Raw genomic sequence first — 23,768 nt, 5'->3', positions numbered from 1 at the left:
TCGTCCACTTCCTCTATTTTATAGAGGCCGCCATTGCTAACAGTGTCTGGTGTATCATTTCAGACATTTCCTGATCCTATGTGATTGTGTGTATGTATGTATACATGCATATATTCTTTTTTTCACATATATAGATTTATGTGCATCTTGCCTCCCTCCCTAAAAAAAGTAGATGTGTCATTGTCATTGACAGACAGTTTTGGAGAAGCCAGAGCCCTAGAAAATTCTGAGCAGCTCGTACGTACATATGACCATAGTAGATTGGTCTGCGTGTGTCTGTGTCTCTGGCCCACTGTGCCAGCCAGCCCACCCTCACTTCATATCTGTGGTCCCCAGTACAAAGATTCCTTGTATCTCTGTTTCTGGGACGATGATGGAAGCTTGTCTGACAGGTGGTAGAATGTGGAGAACAGTTCTCCAGCCGGAGAGCCCACGTGTGTCTGGGTTTCATTCACTGTGCAGCCCCCTTAGCCAAGAGCATCCCTGTCCTTCTCAGTCTGCTGCCCCATTTGTCCATGTGTTCAGAGGAAAAGGATTTTCCTGATTTGCTCTTGGTTATCAAAACGATAGGATTCTCTTTCGGATTCCCTCCTCTTTCAGGCAAGAGGAGACGGGACTGCAGTGGGTGGGATATGCCTGGCAAAGTCTGAAGAGTAGGGCACCAGCTCCTTAGGGCACCTGTTTATGGAGCGCATGCTCTGTGCCATGCACAATGGTAGGCGCTCCACAGCCATTGTTATCTCCTTTAATTCCCCAGTTACCCCAGGGGATGTTACAATGACTGTCCTCATCTTATAAATAGGACCTAGAGGTGGTAATCGGCTGCTCAAGACTCAGCAAAACGGTGGCTGAACTGGGGCTCTGCTGGGGCTGGAGAGTGGGGTCGTGCTTCTGAGTTTCATTTACCTGTCATTGCAAGTTCTCCTAGTATGGTGACTGTCCCATTCATTTCCTGAGCCCCAATCCTTTGCCTGGTGAGATGCATAGTAGGTGTGGCCTTGACTTTTATTAAATAGAAGAGGGCATGCGTGCATGAATGCACGAGGTGGATGAATGAGCAGACTGTGGTGGGTACCAAAGTGTATAAGAGTTTCTGAGAGACAGCTAATGGCATTAATTGCATTGTTGGGGGTAGCAAAGGTCTTTATTAGCACTCAGGATTGTGTCCTGGATAATGAGAAGTAAATATGCCTAATTGAGTGTGTGTGGGGAATGAGGTTAGCGCTCGGCGGGCTGCTTGGGCTGTCGGGTTAAACGCTGCTGTACCGCTGTACGGAGCCTTAATCAGCCCTTTCCTGCTTCTAATTGCTGAGAGCATCCCCCTCATTAAAATCTCATGGCAGGAGTGGGATTTTAAGGTGCTTCTGGGAGTTGCTGGAGAGATGGAAGGAAGCAAGGAATAGCAGGCCATGGTGAATGTATCCTTGAGGGGCTGAAGGCAGACACAGGGTGTATGCAGGGAGGGGTGATTAAAGGTACCACAAACTGGAATAATTCTGCGTGGTAGTTTTACTAGCTGTCAGGCTGTGAGCTCTCTTTTGGTATGCAGGTGATGTCACAGGGTAGAGGAAACCACTTCTGCCAATGGAGCCATTGATATGAATTTAGCTTGAATGTGAGCTTTGAGACCCGAACATCTGGAACGGTGGACTCAGACCAGTCTTTTGTGTATGTGTTGTTTGTGGACTGAAACCCCTCTCCAGAGTTATAGATCAGGCCAGGCGCAGTGGTGCATACCTGTAATCTCAGTGGCTCGGGAGGCTGAAGCAGGAGGATTGTGAGTTCAAAACCAGCTTCAGCAAGGCCTTAAGACCTGTCTATATAAATAAAATACAAGAAGGGGCTTGGGATGTGGCTCAGTAGGTAAGCATCCCTGGGTTCAATTCCCAATAACACACACACACACACACACACACACACACAGAGTTATAGATCAGCATAATCAAACAACAGTTTACTCATAAATTTACCATCTAACTTTCATTCATTTAGCAAATATTTATTGAGCACGTTTTCTGGGAGCTGGGAATACACAGGAGTGTAAAGTGACAAAGATCTTTTCTTTTATAGAGGTTTCATTTTTGGCAAAAGAGACAGAAAATAAACTGAATGAACAGATGATGTAGTATGTTAGAAAATCTTTTGTACGATGGGGAAAGAATGTGGGGTCAAGTGTGTGACTGGGGTGGTCAGGGAGGGATGGTGGTGACGGTGGCCAATGACAGTAAGAAATATGATCTTCAGGAAAGAAGAGCTTGTTGAGACCAGGAGATCTGAGCTAGAAAGAAGTCAGGTAGCCATTCAGAGTAGAGAGCGAAGCTGCAAGGTGTGATCACACTTAGTTAATTCAGGAGTCGGTGAGCAGGGCAGTGTCCACACAGTGAGTGAGGACCAGGGGCGAGGACATTGGCAGAGGGCCGCCAGATGGTTTTGCCCCTTTTACTTGTTAAAAGTAGGGAATCTTTATATTGTTTTTCTCTCTATAATTTTTCTAATGATGTGTTTTCTGAGTACTGTATCCACAGGTTCTGCATTTGTGGGTTCAACGAGCCTTGGATTGAAACTATTTGAAAAAAACATTGCTTCTGTACTGAACATCCACATTCTTTTTTCCTTGTCACTGTTCCCCAAACAACCCAGTGTGACAGTTCCTTACATGGCATTTACATTTGCTAGGTATTGCAGTCTAGAAGTGACGTAAAGCATACAGATTCATGCACATATGTTGCATATAAATACTACGCCAGTTTATTTTAATTTTTTTTTGGTGTGGGGGGGTTCTTAATCACTGAGCTACAACCCTAGCCCTTTCTTTAAAAAAGTCTTTTATTTAGAGACAGTTGAAAAGGATCTTGCAAAGTTGCTGAGGCTGGCATTGAACTTGCAATCCCCCTGCCTTAGGATCCCAAGCCACTGGGAATACAGTAGGCATGTGCCACCATGCCTGGCTCACCCCATTTCATGTAAGGACTTGAGCACCCATATATTTTAGTATCCTTGGAGGTCCTGGAATCAATGCCCTGAGGAAACCAAGGGATGACCGAATAGAATAATGAAGTCAAAGGTTATAACACTTTAGGGACTTTGGGATGTCTCCCTTGATTAATGAGTCTTCTCAAAAGCTCCCATCAGTCCACTGTACCACAAGCTGTAAGTGTGCTGGTTTCCTCCCACCTTCCTCAGAATGGGGCTGTCTTCATTTCTTTTGATTTTTTTTTTTTTTTTTTGATTAGTTGATCATAGGTTTGGCCTGTGTGGTGCCAGTGTTGAATGTTTTCCAGATGTTCGGTTGTTTTAAGACAGTTGCTTTTGTTGTTATTGTTATAGCTTTTGGAAAATACAGTGCTGTTGCCTTGTGGGTGTGTTTGTAGTGCGTGTGTAGGAGACCGGTGGGCACACAGCTCAGGAGTGTGGTACTCCCACGTGCCAGCAGCACGTGCAGAGGTGTGGCTCTTGGGCAGAGATGGGGAGGAGTGCTTCTCAACCACAACTTTACTGAGCCAGCCCAGCTCCTATTGGAAGTAGCTATCTCCCAGGCAGAGGGATATGAGGGAGAAAGGGATGGGGACATGACGGTTTAGGAAGGAAAGTTTTCAGGCTGCTGAATTATTAAGTTGTTGTATAACTTCAATAAAAGCAAGCCGGGCTGGGCGCAGTAGCCCACGCCTATAATCCCAGCAACTCTCGAGGCTGAGGCAGGAGGATCAAGAGTTAAAAGCCAGCCTCAGCAATAGCGAGGTGCTAGGCAACTCAGCGAGACCCTGTCTCTAAATAAAATACCGAATAGGGTTGGGGTTGTAGCTCTTTGGTTGAGTGCCCCTGAGTTCAGTCCCCAGTACTTCCCCCCAAATTTTAAAATTTATAAAAGCAAATGAAGAATAGTTGGCTATGGTGATCTCTAAAAGTCTCTCCAGGTCACCTCTTTTGGTGAGATAGACTTGAGGAAGAACAGTGGTGGCAGAAGGGCAAGGCTAAGGGAGGGACCCCTTAACAGTGACCAGCTCAGCACTAACAGCATGTGACATGACCATTGAGGCAGCTTTTAAAAAGTCAGTGCCCTTCAAGGATGGTCTTTTCAGCAGTTGCTGCTACAACTGGTATCCACATGGAAACAATAAAAAAATACACCTGCACTTTATTGCTGCCTCATGCCATATAGGAAAGTAAACTCAAAATGGGCAATGTAAACACTAACGCATGGAGAAGTAAACACAGGAGAAAATTTGCAAGATTTTATGGTAGCCAAAGGTTTTGTTGTTTTTGTTTGTTTTTACTGGGGACAAGTTACAAAAAGGACTTACCAAAAAAGAACAATTAGTAAATTGAGTTTCATCAACTTAAAACCTCTGTTTTTCAAGAGAAAAACTGAAAAGGAAAGCCACAGATGAGGAGAAAATGTTTATAATATATCTCTCTGACTCTTATACAGAGCTCCTATAACCTGATGCTAAGCCCAGCAAGCCAATTAAAAAAAAAAAAAAAAGGCAAAAGATATTTTTGCACTTCCTAATGAAGAAATGCACATAACCAATCGGCACATAAAATTGTGCTTTACATTGTTGGTTTCAGGGAAATACAAATTAAAGCTACCATGAGGTACCACCACATACTCATTGAATGACTTAAAAATTGACAATTGCAATAGCAAGAAAGGGACAGCTGAAGCTATGACAGAAATGAATCTCAAAATCCTGATGCTGGTCCAAAGAAGCAAGACCCAGAACATCTGCTGAACGAGTTTGTCTATTGTCAAGGTCTAAAACTGGAAGGGGGATGGTGGGGGCGGGGAATGGAGAGGATTGACTAGGAAAGAGCACAGGGGTGTCTTGGGCTAAAGGAAATCTAAAAGTGATTGGAGTGGTGGTTTAGGATATATGCATTTGTTAAACTGCACACCTTAAACCACTTCATCGTGTGTAAACTGTGCCTCGGTTGGAGTTTATTTAAACCACACATTGATTCCTACTTCATACTGCACACCAATTTTATAGACATCTCAGGGTAGTTCCACTGTGTAGCCAGGTTGAAGACCAGTGTTCTGGTGTGAGTATGTGTTGTGTTTGTCTGTTTGTGCACCTAAGCATCTGTTTTGGTTTACACTACAGGGGAGAGGAGGGGCTACCACAAATGGTAGGAAAGCCAGGCCAGGCTGTCAGTTAAAGGACCCACATACCTTTGTATTCCAAGGAGCAGAGTTTAGGTCTGAGGCCAAAAGAAATGTGGACTCCCAGACTCCAACCAGAGCATACCAAGGAGGACCCACCCAGCTGTGATGGAGGGTACCTGTCTGGGAACCCACATTCCATCCAGCTTCTAGCAGGTGGCCTTGCCCAGAGCTCAGCTTCCCCCTGCCAGCCTCAGTGACTGTGGGTCCCTTGGTGTTGTCATCTCTTGCACACTGGTTCTCACCTTTGGCCACATGGGAATTGTCTGGGGAACTTCATAAACCACCATCACCTTGTTCCCACCTCCAGAGGTGGCCCTGTGGTCTGTCCAGGTGTGGGGCCCGGGCTGCAGAGTTTAACAATTCTCTGGGTGAAGAAACTCGTTCTTTGGTGCTGGGGATGGAACCCAGGGCCTGGTGCATGCTAGGCAAGTGCTCTACCGCTGAGCTACATCCTAGCCCTGTGGAAGGTCCCCGTGCCCTATTCTGATTGAAGAGTTCTGGGGCAGGGTTTGGGCCTGATTTTGTTGCAGGAAACTCGTTAGCTGATTCCAATGTGCAGTGAAGACCCCAAATCACTCACTAGAGGAGGCTCAGCGATTTTTTGAGAATTGGGGAAAAGGGCTTTCATAGGTGGATTTTTAAGTATAGAAATTAGCAGAACCTTTGAGAAGGTAGTTTGGTAGTATCTACTCAAATTTAAAAGATGCATAGTCTTCCTCTTTTAAGAAATCTGCCCTTCAGAATCAGCACAGATTCATAGAAGTACGTTTTTAAGGCTCATCACTGTACTATTAATTGTAAAAGACCTGAAAAGAATCCAGATGTTTCCCAATGGAAGTCTGGTTCAATAAAACCTCATACCATACCGTGGAGTACTATGCAGATCTTTAAAAGATCATACACCTATAAAGAACATGATACATCTCCTGGAGGTGAAAGCAAGTTGATGATCATTATATCTGACATGGGTCATGTTGCAGTAAATATAACTTTATATTATTTACTTATTTGTGTACAGATAACTTTGCATATCATAAACAAGGATTTTTAGTAATGAGGGGGCACCCTCTGTTAGTGTTGGAGTGATGGAAACTCTCACTTCTTTACTTTGTAACTTTGTAATGGTAGAATTGTAGAATTTTTCTTTTTCGTATCTTTTTAATCATTTTTTTTCAATGAGAACTATGCATGTATTTCTTTTTGTAGCACAGCCTATTGAATCCAGGGCCTTGCACAGACGAGACAAGCACTCTACCACCGAGCAAACCCCTAGCTCTGAAGGTTAAAATTTAATTCTCAGAGCCAGGCGTAGCACTGTGGTAGAGCAGTTACCTAGAGCCACACGGCCCTGGGTCCCGTCCCCAGTACCGGGAAGAACAGTTGACAGACTTAAAACACATCTTGAGCCTGGCCAAGACACACCAAGCTTCTTTTCTGTGGCCTGTGCCAGTGGGTTAGTCCCTGCAGGAAAGCCACAGTCTCCTACCCAGCCACCCTGCCGCCCACCACTGCACACGCCCCTCCTCCTCCTGTTTCTCTTCCTCCTCTTCCTTTTTCTCCTCTTCATCTTTTTTCTTTCTTCATTTTTCTTCTCGTTCTCCTCCTTTTTCTTCTTCTTTCTCCTTCTTTTTCTTCTTCTTCTTCCTCTTCCTCCCCTCCTTCTCCCTCTCTGGCTGGCTCCTCCCTCTTGTCTGGTTGAAGGGACGTAAAGCTGTCCTCATGAAAAGCAATTCTCCAGTCCCTGTCTGCAATCTTCACACCTATTTTCCTTCTCAGAGGGAGGAGGAAGAGCTTGCAGAATAGCCAGTCACAGACATCCGGAAGGCTGGCCCGAGGCAGGAGTTTGGTTTTCCTTTCACCATGGTTTGCTTGCTGAACCTGGACAAGGTGCCTCACAGTTTTCTTGGGAACAGTGATGAGAGTCCATTATTCTTCTCTTAACAGGTGCAGAAGTAGATTCAGAGAGGTTGAGCCACCTGCCCCTGGGAACACAGCCTTTGTGGCAGGAATGCGAACCTGGCCCTCTGTTTCTTTGATCCTTCCCTCCTTCACTGGAGATGCTCATGGACCCTCAGAGGAAGGGAGCTGGAGGGCCTAGATTAGGAGGCACAGACTCATATGTCCTCAGAGGCACGTGACATAAATGAATACAGCAGACCTGGTGTAGAAGAACGGAGTGCTGGGGCCAGTGGCCAATTGTGATCCCAAGATGGACAGATCTTCTGAATGACCCAGAAAAGTTTCAAATGAAGATTTTAATGAATGTATCTCCTTATTTTTACTTTTTCATAATCAGTTCAAAATTACTAATACTCTGGGCTAAGCAAAAGCCTGCCTACAGGCTGGTTACTAGGTGGCATGATTGTACGATCTCTTCTCCCGACAACAGGAGATAACTGAGGATTCTTTGATAATCCTTTGCCTGCTTCTTGTCTGCTAGGCAGAAGGGTTTTGTCTTTTTTTTTTTTTTTGCAGTCCTGGGCATAGAACCCAGGGCATTGTGCAGGTGAGGCAAGCACTCTACCTCTAACCTACATCCCCAGCCCTTTTTAAAATTTTATTTTGAGGCAAGGTCTCAATAGAATGCTGAGGCTGGCCTCAAACTTGTGATCCTCCTTCCCTAGCCTCCTGAGTGCAGTTGTGAGCCTTCATGCCTAGTTCAGCTGCATTGAAAGAACATCAACCCTTTTAATGTTTTGGATTTTCATTGTTCATGTTTGTTATACACCTGTTTTAAAAAGCCTAAAAAAAAATAACCTACTTCCCAGTTGGTTGTTAAGATTTTGTTTTATCCTCCTAATCATTTTGAGAATGTATATATTTATTTTATTTTGATAAATACAAAATTATTTATTCAGTTTGCAGGTTCATTTCCATTTACTTTTATATCAGAAGCACATTTGCATTTTGTTAATTTTCCTTCAAAGGCATTATTATTAGTGGCTGCATTATACTGTGCTATGTAAGTAGAACATCTTTATTCAAGCAGTTATTTCCTGTATAACCTTGAGCAAGTTAATTAGCCTCTCTGTGCCATATTTTTCTTTTTTGTATAATGGGGATAGGAAAAGAATCTACTTTATAAGTTAGTATAGGGATTGAAGAAGTAAATACATATGAAGTTCCTAGAACAATGCTTTGTAGAAAGTAAACGTGAAGGATGTACTTGATGCTTATTATCATGATTTTGTACAAATGCATCTTTGCTTGGATTTTAAGAATCATTTTTATGATAAATTATTATAGAACGAATGATTGGTCAAGTTTATTAACTTTTTTAAGACTCCTAATTTGCATGGTCAGGTAGCCCTCTAGTAAGACTGTTGTAATTTATATTTCTATCAAGCTATAGAGTTTCTATTTCTCCATATTCTCTGACATAGTTATTCCTTTCCTTTACTCTTCACTGAAACAGATGACCTTGACCGTCTGTGATGCCCTTGGGCCTCTGTGTCTTGCTTAGAACTCCAGCTTGCTTTTCCTTCCGGCTGTTCTCAGACAGAGATTGACGTTTAGTGTGGAGATTGACAAAACCTCTGTTGGTTTATTTTCTATTTATGTGACTAATCCAAATGGAGGCTTTGTCATTTAGAGATTTTAACCCATTTACATTTATTGTGAGTTTCTATGCCTTTTGCCTTTGTTTTCTGGTGGTGAAGATTCCACAGGAGACTAACCCAACCTTTATTTCTCAGATGCTGACTTAGGATCTCTGGGTTCTGTTCCAGAAACCACTCAGATTGAGGATCCCCGAGTACAATGGCGGCGGGAGCAGGAGCACATGCTGAAGGATTACCTGGTGGTGGCCCAGGAGGCTCTGAGTGCACAAAAGGAGATCTACCAGGTGAAGCAGCAGCGCCTGGAGCTCGCGCAGCAGGAGTATCAGCAGCTACATGCCGTCTGGGAGCACAAGCTGGGCTCCCAGGTCAGCTGTGAGTACCTCCCACTATCCCCGCTCTGCCAGTACCTGCCAGGAATGGCCATGCTTCGTGCTGCCACCATTGCTTCTCAGTACGTCTGAAATCTGCCTGTCTTTCTCCATCCTCACTCCTCATTTAAACCACCCTCCTCTCCACTGCTCCTCCTGCTCCTAACCTGTGCTCGCTGCGATTCATTGACCATTTACATTGGATTGTATTCCATTTCCTGTGACCTTCTTAGAATGCCACCCGGATTGTGCATCTCCTTGTTTAAAACCCGTGAGTGGCTACGGGAGGTGGGGAGCAGAGAGAGGAGTTTTGGTTTGTGAAGATGACAAAGTTCTTGAGATAGTAGTGATGGATGGCAGTATCTTCCAACAATGGGCATGTACTTAATGCCATGAACAGTACATTGAAAAATCATTAAAATATTCGTTATGTATATTGCAATGGGAAAACCAGCAAACAGCCTCCAGTCCTCCCGAGGCCCACAGAGCCCTATGTGATCAGGCTCTGCTGCAACCCGGCCTCCTCTCCTGTGTTCATCACTTGGATGCAGATGCACCACTTTGCTCCCGTCCTATGCCCTCAGTCTGCCTCCTGCTCTGTCCTGCAAGCTCCACATCCGGGTCTTTGCATTTGCTGTTTCCCTTCCTAGGAGGCTTTTCTCTTGATCGACTTGCAAGGCAACTCCTCCTTGTCCTTGAAGCCTCATCCTCAGGCCCTTGCCTCTGAGAGGTTTGCTCTGACAACTCTGTCAAAAGCCCCCTTCCTGATGGGCAGGCTAACGTGCCTGTAACCCCAGCTGCTCAGGAGGCTGAGGCAGGAAGATTGCAGTTTCGAAGCTGCCTGGGCAACTGAGAAAACCCTGTCTCAAAGTAAAATAAAAAGGGCTAGGGATGTAGTTTGGTGGTAGAGTGCTTCCTTAGCATGATCAAAGCCATGGGTTCCATCCTCAGTACTTACCAAAAAAGGGGGGCCCCCTTCCCCACCATGGCCTCATCGTGGCTCTGTGGATCTTTCTCGTTGTGGGTTTCCAACACGTCTGCTCCCACTGTAAGGAGGCTTTACAAGGGCAGGGCTCCTACCTTCCCTATTTACCCTAGTGTCCCCAGGAGGGAAGCAGGTAGGCCAGTATCCCCTTTGTCTTTCTTTCCCAGGGCTGGGAGTTACCAGATTGGTAGCTGTCCAGGATCACAATGACCTTTTTGTCTCTTACACTATTTTTAAATAACCAAATATTTCTGTGCTTGCTGAGCACTCATTACACACCAGCACTCCACTACAGTATGATCAATTTGCAAGGCAATTCCTCCTTGTCCTTGAAGAAGGACTGTTTTATTCCATCTTCATGACAGTTCTGTACAACCCAAGCACAGTTCAAGCATTAATTCAAGCTTAATTCACATCCCCCTTTAACAGATAAGGAAACTAAGGTTTAGGATCAATGCTGTTCCCAGGGTCTTCATGGTGAGTCACAGCAGTAAGTTTCATTTTGTCATTTTCCCCAACACATTCAGTGTGGCCTTGGGGACCAGCCTGAATCTCCAGGGTGTCAGGGTGGCTCTGGCTTGGTTGGGTCACTGGTCACTGGTCCTGTGTGAAGCCCTTGCTCTGAAAGTTCATTCTGCTAGCAGGGTGGGCCAAACCATGATGTGTTGCTCGCGGTCCCAGCCCTGCCCTTTTCCTTGGACACTCAGGAAAACTTCTAGAATCTCAGAGATGACAGAGAAGAACTACATTGCATTCATTAGCCATTTCTGGGTCAGGTAATGTTCTAGAGACTGCTGTGAATCTGTCTTAGCCTGGGCTGCCATAACAAAATACCATAGACCAAGGACCAGGGGCTTACGCAACAGACATTTTTTTCCTTGCAGCTCTGGAGGCTGGACATCTGCTACAAAGGGGCTGGTGTGGTCAGGTGCTGGTCCAGGCTCTCTGGGCTTGCTGACGGCAGTCTTCTCCCTATTCCTGCACGTGACTGAAAGAGAAGGTGACAGCTCACTCTCTGTTTCTTCTTGTAAAGTCACTATCCTATGATGGCAGCCCTACCCTCATGACTTCATCAAAACCTAGTTATCTTCCTGAGCCTCACCTCCAAATACCATCACTTTAGGGCTAGGGCTTTCACACATGAACTCAATGCCTAGTGTTATCATTACCACCATCCTGGAAAGGAGATATTATTGCTTCTAGTGAAACTTAGGTTTAAAGAGATAAAGAGGTTTCCTCCCCACCCCGTCCCCAAGTTCCACTGTTGGAAAAGGAGCAGACGTACATAAAACAAGGTTTCCTATTGGGCAGGATGTTTACATGGTCCTAAAGTATTACCCCCCAAATTACTTTCTAACTTCAGAGGGTAAAATGCACTTTTCCATTGGAAATTAGCAGCCACCACTTTACATGGGTGGTGAAATTAGCACCAACAATAACGAGGCCAGTTGACCTCATATGCCCTCCAATGTGATGTAGTGAAAACATCACCAAATCCTTCACAGAAATATTACATCTGCTTCATGAATGCAGCCAGATACACAACATGCAGTAATCTGCCAGGTAATTGGCCTAGATCTTGAAAAGCCTAAAGCAACCTACGAGCCAAATGAAATGCTGGCGTCCTAAATAAGACGACACACCGGGGAAGAAATGGCCATAAAAGACATTCTCAGACCACTGCAGAACTTTCTTAGGTGTAATAATGGCATTATGGGCATGTGGAGAGTGTGTTTTCAGAAGGTGCATGTGCATCCTGTCTGCAACTTGTTCTGAGAAAGATCAGGGCTGGGGGAGTAAAAGTAAAGAAAAAGGGGAAAAGCTAAGCCAACTGAGCACATCAGCGGATGTCGATGACACATTGACCATTTGTTGTAGGCTATAAACCAGGCACCGACTTGAGAGGAAGAATCGGGGTGGGAGGCGGGATCGGTAGAACAAATGTAGAAATATACTGAAAACTGGTGAGTCTAGGGGAGGATGTATCAATAGTCATTATATTATTCTGTCAAGTGATATGTGGATATAAAGTGTCCAAAATTAAAACTCAGCTGGGGGAAAAGAGACAGATACTGCAAGAATGAAGCATTCTCATGACAAACGCTTTGGCAGGAGGTGATGGTCTGGGGACTCTGGGGTCAGAAGGCCTGGGGCCCAGGGTCTGCTCTAGCAGCACCGAGCATGTCCTCTTAGGGAGCATATGTGAACTCTCAAAATCTCAGATTCCTTATGTTTAGTTGTTGAAATACTATGAGTGCCTTCCTCTGGCAGGTCCATCTTAAGGTCTCTCAACTGCAGCATGGTTGACATTTAGGGCTTGATAGATCTTTGCAGAGGCTACCCTGCATGTTGGAGGATGTTTGCAGCATCCCTGATCTGTACCCACTGGATGCCGGTAGCACCTTTCACCCCCAAGTTGTGACAAACAAAATTGTTTCCAGACATCTCCAGATGTGCTCTGGGAGTGAAAGTTGGCCCCAGGTGAAAAGCGGTGGCCTAGAGAAAACACATAGAACAGTTTCCTAATAATTTACTAATGGCTCAAAAATATTAATAGGGTCTCACTCAGTTGCTCATTTCCTATCTCTAAATAAAATACAAAATAGGGTTGGGAATATGACTCAGTGGTTGAGTGCCCCTGAGTTCAGTCCTCAGTACACCGCGAAAAAAAAAAAAAAAAGAAAACTTGAATAAAATTACTTTCAGGCTGTCTATATAAGGTGTCTGTGAAACATAAACGAATCTTCTCTTTTGACCTGCATCCCATCCTCAAGGTATCTCATTATGTGTGTTCAGTGTTCTGAAGTCCAACATCTAAAACACTTGTGTCCTGTGCACTTCAGATATGGGTCCTCAGCTTGCAGATACCTGGCCAATGGTAGAAATTAGGGATGAAGTAGTTCTTCAGCCCTGTGTCTGACTTTCAGACACCCCCAAGAGCTGCCCCAGCCCTTCAAGGCCACCGCCATCTTCCGGGTTGAGGATCTTCTGTCTTCCAGGACTGAGGTCATTTCAGGCAACTGAACTGAGACTCAAACCAGACCGTACTGGGGAGTCCCCCAGCCCAAGTATCCCAGTTAATTGAGGTGTGACTAAAGCTCATCATGACTCCTTTTCAGGTTTTATAAGCCAGGTTTGTCTTCCAAGTCAAGCTCTTGGGGTGATGGACCGGTGAGGTCACCTGCTTCTCCTCTGACTCCCATGACCTGCTGGGGCTTGTGAGGACTTTACCATCTGGCCCTAGTTGCTTGGGTCTGACACAGGCAGGGCCCTGCCCTTGCATGGAGACTTTGTTTACACTCTCTGTTGAAGTGTCTAACTCTGTGGGGAAGGAAGGAAGAGGGAGCTGTCATTTAATGTGCATCTACTGTATACCCTAGAGAGCCACAGGCTAGTCCTCTCCCTCACCACTCAAACACATAATCCTGCAAGAGTAAGTTACTCCCATTCTACATGCAAGGAAACTGAGGCCCAGATAGAGCAAGTGGCCCCCTTAAGGTCACATTGGTAAAAAGTGTCAGAGCTAGACTTTATACCTAGGTGTAAGAGAAACGTAGATTCTCTTTAATTAGTCCAACTTTACCAGTTAACAGCACTAAAGCTTTTGGCCTACACTTGGTTCCTCCCAGCCTTAAAAAGGTGAGGGTCAGGAAGGTGAGGTTCTTGGGTCCTCACCACGCTTCTTCAATCCTCTAGGCTTTATATTCCTGAATGAAACATAAACTTAAGGCTTTTACTTAAAAATGTCAATTGGAGCCAGGCACGGTGACACATGCCTATAATCCCAGCAACTTGGGAGGCTGAGACAGGAGGATCTCGAGTTCAAAGCCAGCCTCAGCAAAAAAAAGTGAGGCGCTAAGCAACTCAGTGAGACCCTGTCTCTAAATAAAATACAAAATAGGGCTGGGGGTGTGGCTCAGTGGTTGAGTGCCCCTGAATTCAATCCCAGGTACCCTCCCCACCAAAAATTGTCTGTCAGGCAACCCTCCTGAACCGCTCACGCCTGAACTAAGAAAATATCAGGTAAGACATTTTGTTTTAAAAGGAACATAATAAGGACAGAGAGGATTGCAGAAGAAAGAGCAGCAATAAGATTTGGAGGCTGCAGAGTAGATGAGCAGGCGGCAGCCTCCTGGAGAGACGGAGAGAAGAGAAAATGGGCCCGTCGTGAGGAAGACTGACTGTGACAGTCCACACAGGGCACTTGCCAAAGCCTGGGATGTTGGCAACCGCTGTCTCTGGAGAGGCCCAAGCTGAGGAGGGTCTCTGAGAACATTGGGTGAAAGTTGTTTCTGAGACCCACCATCAGATCACTCCCCAAATTGTTATAGCAGGCAACTACCTGGCAAAAGACCACAGGTTTATTTTTTGGAGAGAGGAGAGCAGTCTAGAGACCAGAGGATGCCAGGCAAGTTCAACGTCACAGTGTGCCACACTAAAGATGGTGAGTCCATGAACATGCGTATGCTGGGTTTGGAGACCTCAGCCCTCCTATTTCCCTTGGTGCTCTTCAGGGTGGCAGGCCATGGCCTTCTCGAAGAGGATGGGAATTGTGGCCAGAAAAGAGATGTGAAGAGAAACGATGTAACGACGGTGACATGGAGGACTCCTAAGGGAAAGCAGCCAACCAGATCATGTACCCTGCAGCTCATAGCGCCCAAGGCCTCTCCAGACAGGCTCTCGAGCGCTCTTTCCTAAGCATGGGCAAACACGAGGGACTCCAGATGTTCCATAACAGGAAAAATGGAGACTGGCCACATGGGAAAGGGGCCGCCTCAGAGGAAGCAGGGGTCTACATGAGAAGGAAACCTCAGAACAGGGCGCTCCATTCTGCACCACGAACCTGCGAAGACTAACACGAGGCTTTGGAAATTACAATATGATCACAGAAATGAAAACTCCGCAGGAAGACTGGATAATAAAACTGAGGAAGCCTTGTAAGAAGTAGAACAAAAATACAGTGAAATTGGAAATAAGAGGGAAATAAGGGTGCAGGAAGGAGAGCTGAAAACAGAACAGAGGAAGGAGTATCCATGAAATGAAATTCAGAACATTTCCCCAGAACTGAAGTGGGAGGACTTTTAGACTGAAAGGGTTCACTGGGTTCCCAGCACAATGGTTCCCAGCACACCTGGACACATCATTAGGGAACTTCAAACCTTGGAAATATCACAAGGCTGCAAAGGCTCCCAGAGATAAAAGGTAGATCATGAAATAATGACCAGGACTCAGAATAGCTCCAGATGTCTCACCTACGGCGCTGGGAACTCAAAAGGCATTGAGCAATGCCTTTAAGATATTAAGGAAAATCAGTTTCGACCTAGAATTCTATATCCAGTACAACTAACTTTAAGTGAAGGGTAGAATAAAGATATTTTGAGATAGGCAAGATTTCAAAGAATTTGTTTCCTTCGTGTTTCTTTTCTCAGGGAGCTAGCAGAAGTGGTATTATTCCAAAATAAGGAGTCAACCAGAAGAGGGAGACCTGAGATACAGGGAAGATGGGGGAGGCGAGGAGGATGCCCAGAGTCAGGTGAGGGGACCTCAGGGCACACACTGATGCAGGAGCGGAAGCTGGCGGGGTGTGTGCTGTTCTGCGCCTCCAGTGAGAGTTTAGATAACTGGCAGGATGAGAGGTTAAATTAGTGTAAGTTTGTTGGAACTAAGCAAACAGGAAAATGACTGTTATTAACTCGAGATAGGGGACAATAAAAAAAATGTGCTTGAAAGGAAAAGTGGCTCCGTCCCAAGCAAGATGTTTGCTGAATGAAAATAATGCAAATGCTGAAGATTGCTTCCCCCAAATACGCTGTGTCAATTAAGAGGATGGGAAGGTAGGAAAGGGGCATGTGTATGGTGTAGGGGCTGGGAAGCGAGCAGAGCAAATCCCTAACCTCAGAGGGAGAAATGAATAAATAATGCCTAACTGTAAAGACCAAGAAGCAGCAATTTATGCATAATATCTATTAGAGACATAGAGGTAGATACCCAAGGGATTGGCCGAGGGCTGGGGAGGAAGCTCAGTGGTAGGACACTTGTCTAGTATGCATGAGGCCCTTAGCACTAGAGAAAAAGAGCGCAAGAGAGAAGGAAAGAAGGGAGGGAGGAAGGAAGGAAGGAAGGAACTGAATCCATTGAAAATGATTCCCTTTGGGGGTGTTAGGGAAATAGGGTTGTTGAACATCTCTATTATAGCAAACCTTGTACTATGTTAGATTAATAAACTGTGTTCACATATAACTAATAAAAACTAGACAGTAAAAGCTGGCTGTCTTTAGGATCTTGTTTGAAGATAAACTTCTTTTTATGGAGTGTGGGGAAGAGAAGGCAGACCCGGGAGGCTGATCAGACCTGGGAATCTGATCATGTGTGTCTCTCTTGTCAAAATTCTTCAAGCTGTACACATACAGTTTGTTTACTTTTATGAATGTATTTTTTTTATTTCCACAAAAATGTACTTAAAATATATTCCATTTCAGCAGCGTTGGGTACAAATTGTACACTTCCCAGTAATATTCTACAAAATAAAAATCAAGTCCCCTGGCATGCCAGTTGGTGGGGATTTGTTCTTCTTTGGTTTCCCTTCTAGGGTTTCTGAACATGGCCCGGTGATGCTAGCTTAGTCTATAGGTCAGCCGCAGAGGGACTGGTCCCCATGGCCAGCTTCTGCCTGTCTGGATCAGGTCTTGCCATTCTGAATGGACTCTTGCAGGCTGCTGTCACGGTCTCCTTACCAGCCCCCAGCATAGACCCGGCAACATCAGCGCTGCCTAATACCAAGGGAGGGGCTGGCAGGACGGAGCTCATAGAACAGGCCCTGCCCATGACCTGTCCACACCTATCCCCCATCTTCTTTCCACTTGACACTCCTCCGACAGGCTCTTCACCACATCTTACTGTCAATTGGCGGGTAACAAACAGCCTGAGCCACAGTTTTCACACTGTAGTTTTAAAGTGCCCATTTGGGGAATACGCTCAGGGCAGCACCTCTAGCTCTGTATCCTCCCAGGTCCTTCTCTGAAACTCCCATGTCCAGCGAGAAGAATTAGAAGGCACAAAGTGAAAACTTCCATCAAAAACAAAACCCCTCTGGGGCTGGGGTTGTGGCCCAGTGGTACAGTGCTTTGCCTCTCATGTGTGAGGTACTGGGTTCAATCCTCAGCACCACATAAAGATAGAAAAACAAGATACCTTCTACAACTAAAAAAATATATATATTTAAAAACAAAACACCTCTGTACCTGGAGTCCCTGTGCCATGTTCAAGACAAGGATGTAAGGCCCTCCCCACTCCTACCTGTTTCTTCTGGTAAATCCCAGTCTCCACCATCACCATTGTCTTGAAATGAAAGGCTGTGGCAGATGCATTTTTTTCTTATTATGGAGAACGGTTTCTCTTTTTCCAAACTTCCCAATGTTACGTTTTAACTTTTCACACGCATGACCCAAAGGCCCACTAGACTATTTTCACTAAATCCAAAGAGCAGAAGAAGCCCCTCATGACTGTTACTTTTGCTTCCAGACACTGAAAATTGCCAGCAATTTCCAAACAAGCTTCTCTGTTCTCAGAAACCCCAGGTCTCAGTAGTTGATCTCCCTACAGGTGAATGGCCAGTGTTCAGATGCTGCTAAGTGAAAAGGGGAGACAGTGGAATTGATTATCCAGTGTAAGTAAGGGCTCACAGGGGAGAAAGCTACATCTCTGGCTTTCCTACCTAGAATAGCCATCCTGTTCTGGACACCGGGGCTGAATGTAAGGTAGGGACCCGATAAGTCTCATATCTGGCCATGTTTCCCTCTCCCCAGCACCAGTCAGGAAGCTCAGAGCCAGGTTTGTGGTGCCTCTTGTCAGGAAGCAAGTCCTAACCTCATACTTACTCACAATCTGACTTTCCTTGCCCTTATTCTCCCCCTTTGTCTCATTTTCTGACTTTTATTTTATGTATTTTACTTTGTTGTGTTCATTTTTATAAGCCATAAAATCCCTTTTAAAGATAAATAGTGTTTTTAAAATGGAATAAAATTACAATATGATAGAACTGTAGATAAACAGCAGAAGGCAACTTGGGAAAAGGATAATTATATTAGGGTGGTAGGATATGGGTAATATTTATTTTCCTTTTCATATGTACATTAATATTAGAAAGGAATAAGAATCATTTCTAGTGTTTTTTGTGATTAAAACATATTTATATTAGAAAATGTAGGAAAGATAGAAAAATAAGAAGGTGAAAATTAATACCATTTATCATCCAACTCTAGAAGATTCAGTATGGTATATTTCTTTCGGCTCTTTCTAAAGATACATATGTGTATATTTGTAAACTATGTACGTTTTCTGAGTTTAAATTATTTCTATTTCTTTGTAAACTAATTTTCGTGTAACAAACAATAGGTTTCAGACATTTCCCCTTCTACGTAGTGTTTTGCACATTTTCTTTCCTTTTCGTTTTTTGGGGTACTGAGGATCGAACCCAGCTCCTTGTGCATACTAGGCAAGTGCTTTATAATTGCTGATCCCCAGCCCTGCACCAACAGTTTAAATTGTATGAGTTGTATCTTTATTCAAAAATAATACCCGTGTACCATATTTCTTTAGGAAATCCCCCTTTGTTGGACATTTAGGTTATTCCCTTTTAGTGCTTACTTTCTGCGTTTGTTTAGAAGGGCAAAAAGCCAACTTTGCTAAAATGTATTTCTTTTTCTGAAATTCTTTTGGTTTTTCATTACAGTGATCTCTGGCTCATCATCCAGCTCGAAGTATGACCCCGAGATCCTGAAAGCCGAGATTGCCACTGCAAAATCCCGGGTAGGGCCTCTTCTGCCATGCTGCAGGTCACCAAAGCCTGGGACCACTAGACCAGAGTAGATGCTTCATCCAGGCCAGGGCAGCAGTGCTGACTGGCCAGGCCCCAGATAATAACAACAGAGCAGGGGTTGTGGTATGGATGATGGTCATAACAGCTACCATCTCACAACAGTCGCCATACACCCGACCTAGTGCTGACCAGTTCATCGCAAGTCCTCTCTGGTCCTCGCAGCAGCCCCATGCAGTAGCCAGTGTCATGTACATCTTAAAGATGAACAACAAGGCTGACGGGAGCTGAGAAACTGGCCCTGGGGCCCAAGAGACTCAGGTCTTAGACCAAAGTTCTTATTATTCCCTACTCTCTTCCTAGCTGTTGCATGTTCTCTCTTATTTAATTCATGACCACCTTAGCTCCATGTTGCCAGGCCTTCAGGTAATTTTGGAAAGGAACTGTGTATCCAGGCTTCTTCTAGCAAATACCTCACTATTTGATTATTAGCAACCCATTTGCAAAGTTTAATTCCTGTGCAGGCAGTCAGCCCTCCTATTGGCTGGGCCTGGCTCTGGGGCGTGTCTCGCCTCTGATGTTCCTCTGTTGCCTCTCACCTCCACTGTCTGCTACCTCACACACAACCCGGGGAAGTGCCACCCTCATCCATTAGAGCAAGAAAGAGAGCCTCAGAATGGCCCAGTAGCTTGAGAGAGATCTCACTGCTAACAACTGGGGAGACCCAGCTCTCTCTGAGGTCAGGTGGCCAGCTCCTGACTACTTCCTGTCTCCCTGGAGCAAGGACTGGCTGGGCAGGACCTAAGGAAACTGGCTGGGATGTTTGACTGAATGGGCAGCTGCAGAGACAAGACCCACATTGGTGAGGGAAGGGTGTTGTGATCTGTATGGCCCGAGGGGTGTGGCCCAAGTCATTGTGCAGGAGCAGCAAGGTGCTGTGGGTTCCCCTTCTAGACCTGCAGCTCTCTGTCAGCTTCTGATCCAGCCCTTGTGTGGTCTTCTGTCATCCAGGTCAACAAGCTGAAGAGAGAGATGGTTCACCTGCAGCACGAGCTACAGTTTAAAGAGCGCGGTTTTCAGACCCTGAAGAAGTAAGTCCAGCCAGCGGTGCAGAGCATGGGGTGGCCCCCCCTCCTCAGCTGCCTTCACCTCCTCTGTCTCTCTCCTTTAGATCCCTTCCTCACCTCTCAAAATGAGCTCTTTAACTATTCTGTTCAAGTTCTTTTCCAATGTCATTGACCGACAATATGGACCCCAGGTAGGAAAGGAGAATCACTTTAGATCATAGGACTCTCATCATCCTCAGAACTCCTGGAGCCACAAAAGTCTGTTCCGTTCAGCTAAGTCTTACTATCCAGGCTCCGAAGCCAGCGTTGCTGAGCACTCCGGTGCACACGCCTCAGCTTCTCTGGCAGACCACTAGAGTCTCATGCACACGAACACACAACCCCTTTAATTCCGTGACCCTTAACCTGAGCCACAACTTCACCTAGTGCCCCACTGAAGGAACGGGGACGTCTTCCAGAAATAGACGAATTACTAGAGAAGTTACACCATGCCACGTGCATGGCCCTTCACGGGGGCCTTACGGAGTTCCCAGGATCACTTGACCAGATGTCATATTTGCTTTTAGAAGCTGCCAGGCAGCAAAGTAAGATGGAGATGTTTTGGCTCTTACGGGCAGTGTGTTCACTGTCACAACGGTGATTGTGCCAGCTAAGCTTTGTCAAGCAGTTACTCTGTGCCTGAGATGCCTTCAGTGTTCCTGCGTGGGTAAACTCCTTCCCTCCTCACAGCAACTCTGTGAGAAATTTTCTTTTAGTTAACCCCCTATATACATGAGGAAACTGAGTCACATAGCAAGTGCACAGTAAATGCTAGCTTGTTATGTTAACCACAACATGTGACCAGGACCTGGTGGTTGAACTGTGCTCAGTGTATCTGATGGGCTCACCACAAAGGGGCTCCTCACTGATGCACCTGGCATGACACCAGATCTCTACCTTCTAAGAGACCTGTCACTCAGAGTCCCAGGAAGGCCACACCATCTACGGACAGCTCTTTCTCTAGTCTTTTGCGTTTGGTCTCTCCCAGACTGAACCTTTTCCTCATCTCGTGAGTTCTCAAATCCACAGTCACAATTCTTTTGCCACCACCCCAGCCTTTGGATGTCCTCTAAAAGTCCTATTCCATGAACTGTGAACCTTAGTGGAGGGTTTGGTTATTTTACATTCATATCCTCCCATTCCACAAGCCCCCACCACCTGGAGGGCCACCTCGAATCCAGTACAACACATGTGGTAAAAGCTGTGACCTTGTCCAAAGTATATCCTGTAAGATAAATTGGGTATGTTTTTTGTTTGACAAATTGTTACACATTTTAGCTTTTCCGTTTGTTTATGGGTGTTATTTATGTATATATTTATTTGTATACATACATGTGCCAATCATATCTCTCAAACCAGATTCTAAACTCATTAAGTCCAAAGACTCTGTTTTATGCTTCTTGGGAATCTTCAACAGCACCAAGGACAATCCGGAGCAATCGTGTGAGCTTTGAAAAAATTGCTATTTTGGGCCTAATGAGCAGTCGTCACTGTCCTCCACTTTCCGGCCGAGCAGCTTCTGGGCACATAGTTTAAGGCCCACTCGTTCCCACATCATCTAACAGAGCGTGCCCTCCCCTCCCTGCTTCTGCAGTCCTCAAGAGCTTCTGGCTAGAGCACCTCCCATTATTCTCCTAGCCCCTGCAAACCTGTTTTACCACTTTGTCTGTCGCCCTGGAGCAGCATTGAAAATTCTTGTTGTTTGGTAAGCTGACACTGAAGGCCCAAAGGCAAGCCTCCTCCTACCCCTCCTTGTGTCTGATATCTGGCCCAGATAAGACTCCTTTGCTGCCCTTGCTCCTGCAGGCAGTGGGGAAGGAGGGGTCTTCTTTCTTGTGCATCTTGGCTGAGGGCTGGGAATGCAGCCTCAGGAGGCAGATGGCCAGGGTTCAAATCCCAGGGAAAAGCGACTTAACCCTTCTGAGCTTTTATGTCTATCAGAAAGAGTTGAGGTTATAGAGATTTAATTAGAAAAATCCCTACCCAGGGCATGAGAGAACCTGGCATGTAGGAAGAGTTTGGTGAGAGGGAGCGGGGTGCCGACCTCTGGCTAGTTGTCCTCTTGGACTTGGGTAGACTTTGCATCTGCCCTGAGCTCGACTCTGGGCTGAGGAGCCCCTTTCATTCTGGCCATCTGGTCTTATTCTTCTTACCTCTTACGAACATTTTTGATACTGCCCTTTTTTAGATGGAGGTACAGGGTTGGAAATATGCCCAGGGCCACCCATCCAGCAAGCATCGAGCTGGGACCAGAACCCAGGACTACTGGATTTTGTTTTTCTTCTGGTGCTAGGGAAATGCTAAGCACTCCATGTCCAGGGCTATTGGATTATTATAACTATTTGAGTGTGTGTGAGTGTGTGTGTGTGTGTGTGTGTGTGTGTGTGTGTGTGTGTGTTGATACTGTATGGACTGTTGGGTTTTAAAGCTTGTGTCTTGATGCCTCCCTTGGTGCGTTATCCCTGAGAGCCCCCTCCCCATGCCTAGGAAACATAAGTCTTCCATCTCCCTTTGAGTGTTTTAGGGTCCAGTGGGGACCTCCCCACTGGGTCATGCCCACTCTCAGCTGAGCATGGGGGAAGGTAGATCTCATCCCTCAGGAGTGTCCTAGGAGTTTCCCTCTGGTCACTTTGACCAGATGTCATTTTCACTCCTAGAGGCTGACGTGCAGCCCAACAGGACACAGCTCTTTCGTTTCCTAAGCGTGGTTGTGTTGGATTCATGATGGCAATGGTACCAGCTAAGATGTGTTCGGCAGTTACCATCCCCTACAAATCTATTTGTTTGACTCAGTGTCGATGACCCCATCTTTAAAAATAAAGGAGAAAGGTTGGAAAGGATTGAAGGAAACCTCTTAGAGGAACCTGAAAAGGAAAAAGTCTGAACACAGGCTTTGGAATTCAGCTCCCCTGCTCCCGTGATCCCCTGCAAATAGGAAGGGGTTGGGACTTGGCGATTGGCTGGGGTTGGGGGTGGAGCAGGATCTTCCTGCACAGTCACAGAAACTGTCTGTGCCCAGGTAAGAGCTGTCTGGACAAGGCCGGGAATGGTCCTCTGCCATCAGTCTTTGCCCAGCTTCTGTGTGGCTACTGGGTGTGTGAATCTCAGAGAGCCTGAAAGGAAGGACAGCTGCACTTTGGAAATCCTAAAACACATGCGCACCCCCCACCCCAAACACACACACACACACACACACACACACACACACACACAACTTTTCTTTGCCTTTATGGGGGAAAAAAAAGATTCATTCACTGCGTACATAATGGTGACCCTTTGTTCTCCCCCACCCGCTCCCACCCCAGCTCCATCCCGAGAGTGTTCCCTCTCAGAGCTACTTTCTGGAGCCAAATTCCAGAGTCTGGTTGCTAAGGCCCTTGAAGGAATCAGGTAGAGGCTCTGTGCAGCCCAGCAGGCACACCACTTCTGCCCGGTCCTGTGGGGATTCCGAGCCGTTCTCCCCCTGTTGGCAGAGGACAGCTGGGCACAGCCCCCTCCAGACCCTGGCGCTTGGACATGCTGAAGCAAATAGCTGTCCCTGCACCCGCCACTTGCCTCTCTGGCCAGTCGGAGGCAGGACCACCTCCCACCCCAGACCACTTGTTCCCCACTTATATGCTCCGCAGAGCATCTTGGGCAGGATTCGGCCGTGGAAATCGTTCCTACACCAGTTTTTCAGACTGAATCTGAGATGGATCTCAGTGGACCTGGCAGTCCTGCCCAGGCCCCAGTCCTCGAAAGGAATCCACAGGCTATTTTTAGTGGGG

General features: G+C 45.9%; 1 protein-coding gene across 1 annotated transcript in view; it reads left to right on the top strand.

Moving 5' to 3' along the window:
* Wwc1 (WW and C2 domain containing 1) overlaps positions 1-23,768 on the top strand; it is a 145,427-nt gene that overhangs the window by 65,930 nt on the left and 55,729 nt on the right. Inside the window, exons 3-5 of the mRNA XM_015492560.1 lie at positions 8,896-9,099; positions 18,812-18,888; positions 19,907-19,986. Coding sequence (XP_015348046.1) covers positions 8,896-9,099; positions 18,812-18,888; positions 19,907-19,986 — 361 coding nt within the window. The remainder of the gene's footprint in view (positions 1-8,895; positions 9,100-18,811; positions 18,889-19,906; positions 19,987-23,768) is intronic.

The sequence above is a fragment of the Marmota marmota genome, unplaced genomic scaffold (assembly GCF_001458135.2).
Source record: "Marmota marmota marmota unplaced genomic scaffold, marMar, whole genome shotgun sequence".
Lineage (NCBI taxonomy): Eukaryota > Metazoa > Chordata > Mammalia > Rodentia > Sciuridae > Marmota > Marmota marmota.
This window is presented reverse-complemented; position numbering and strand designations above follow the sequence as displayed.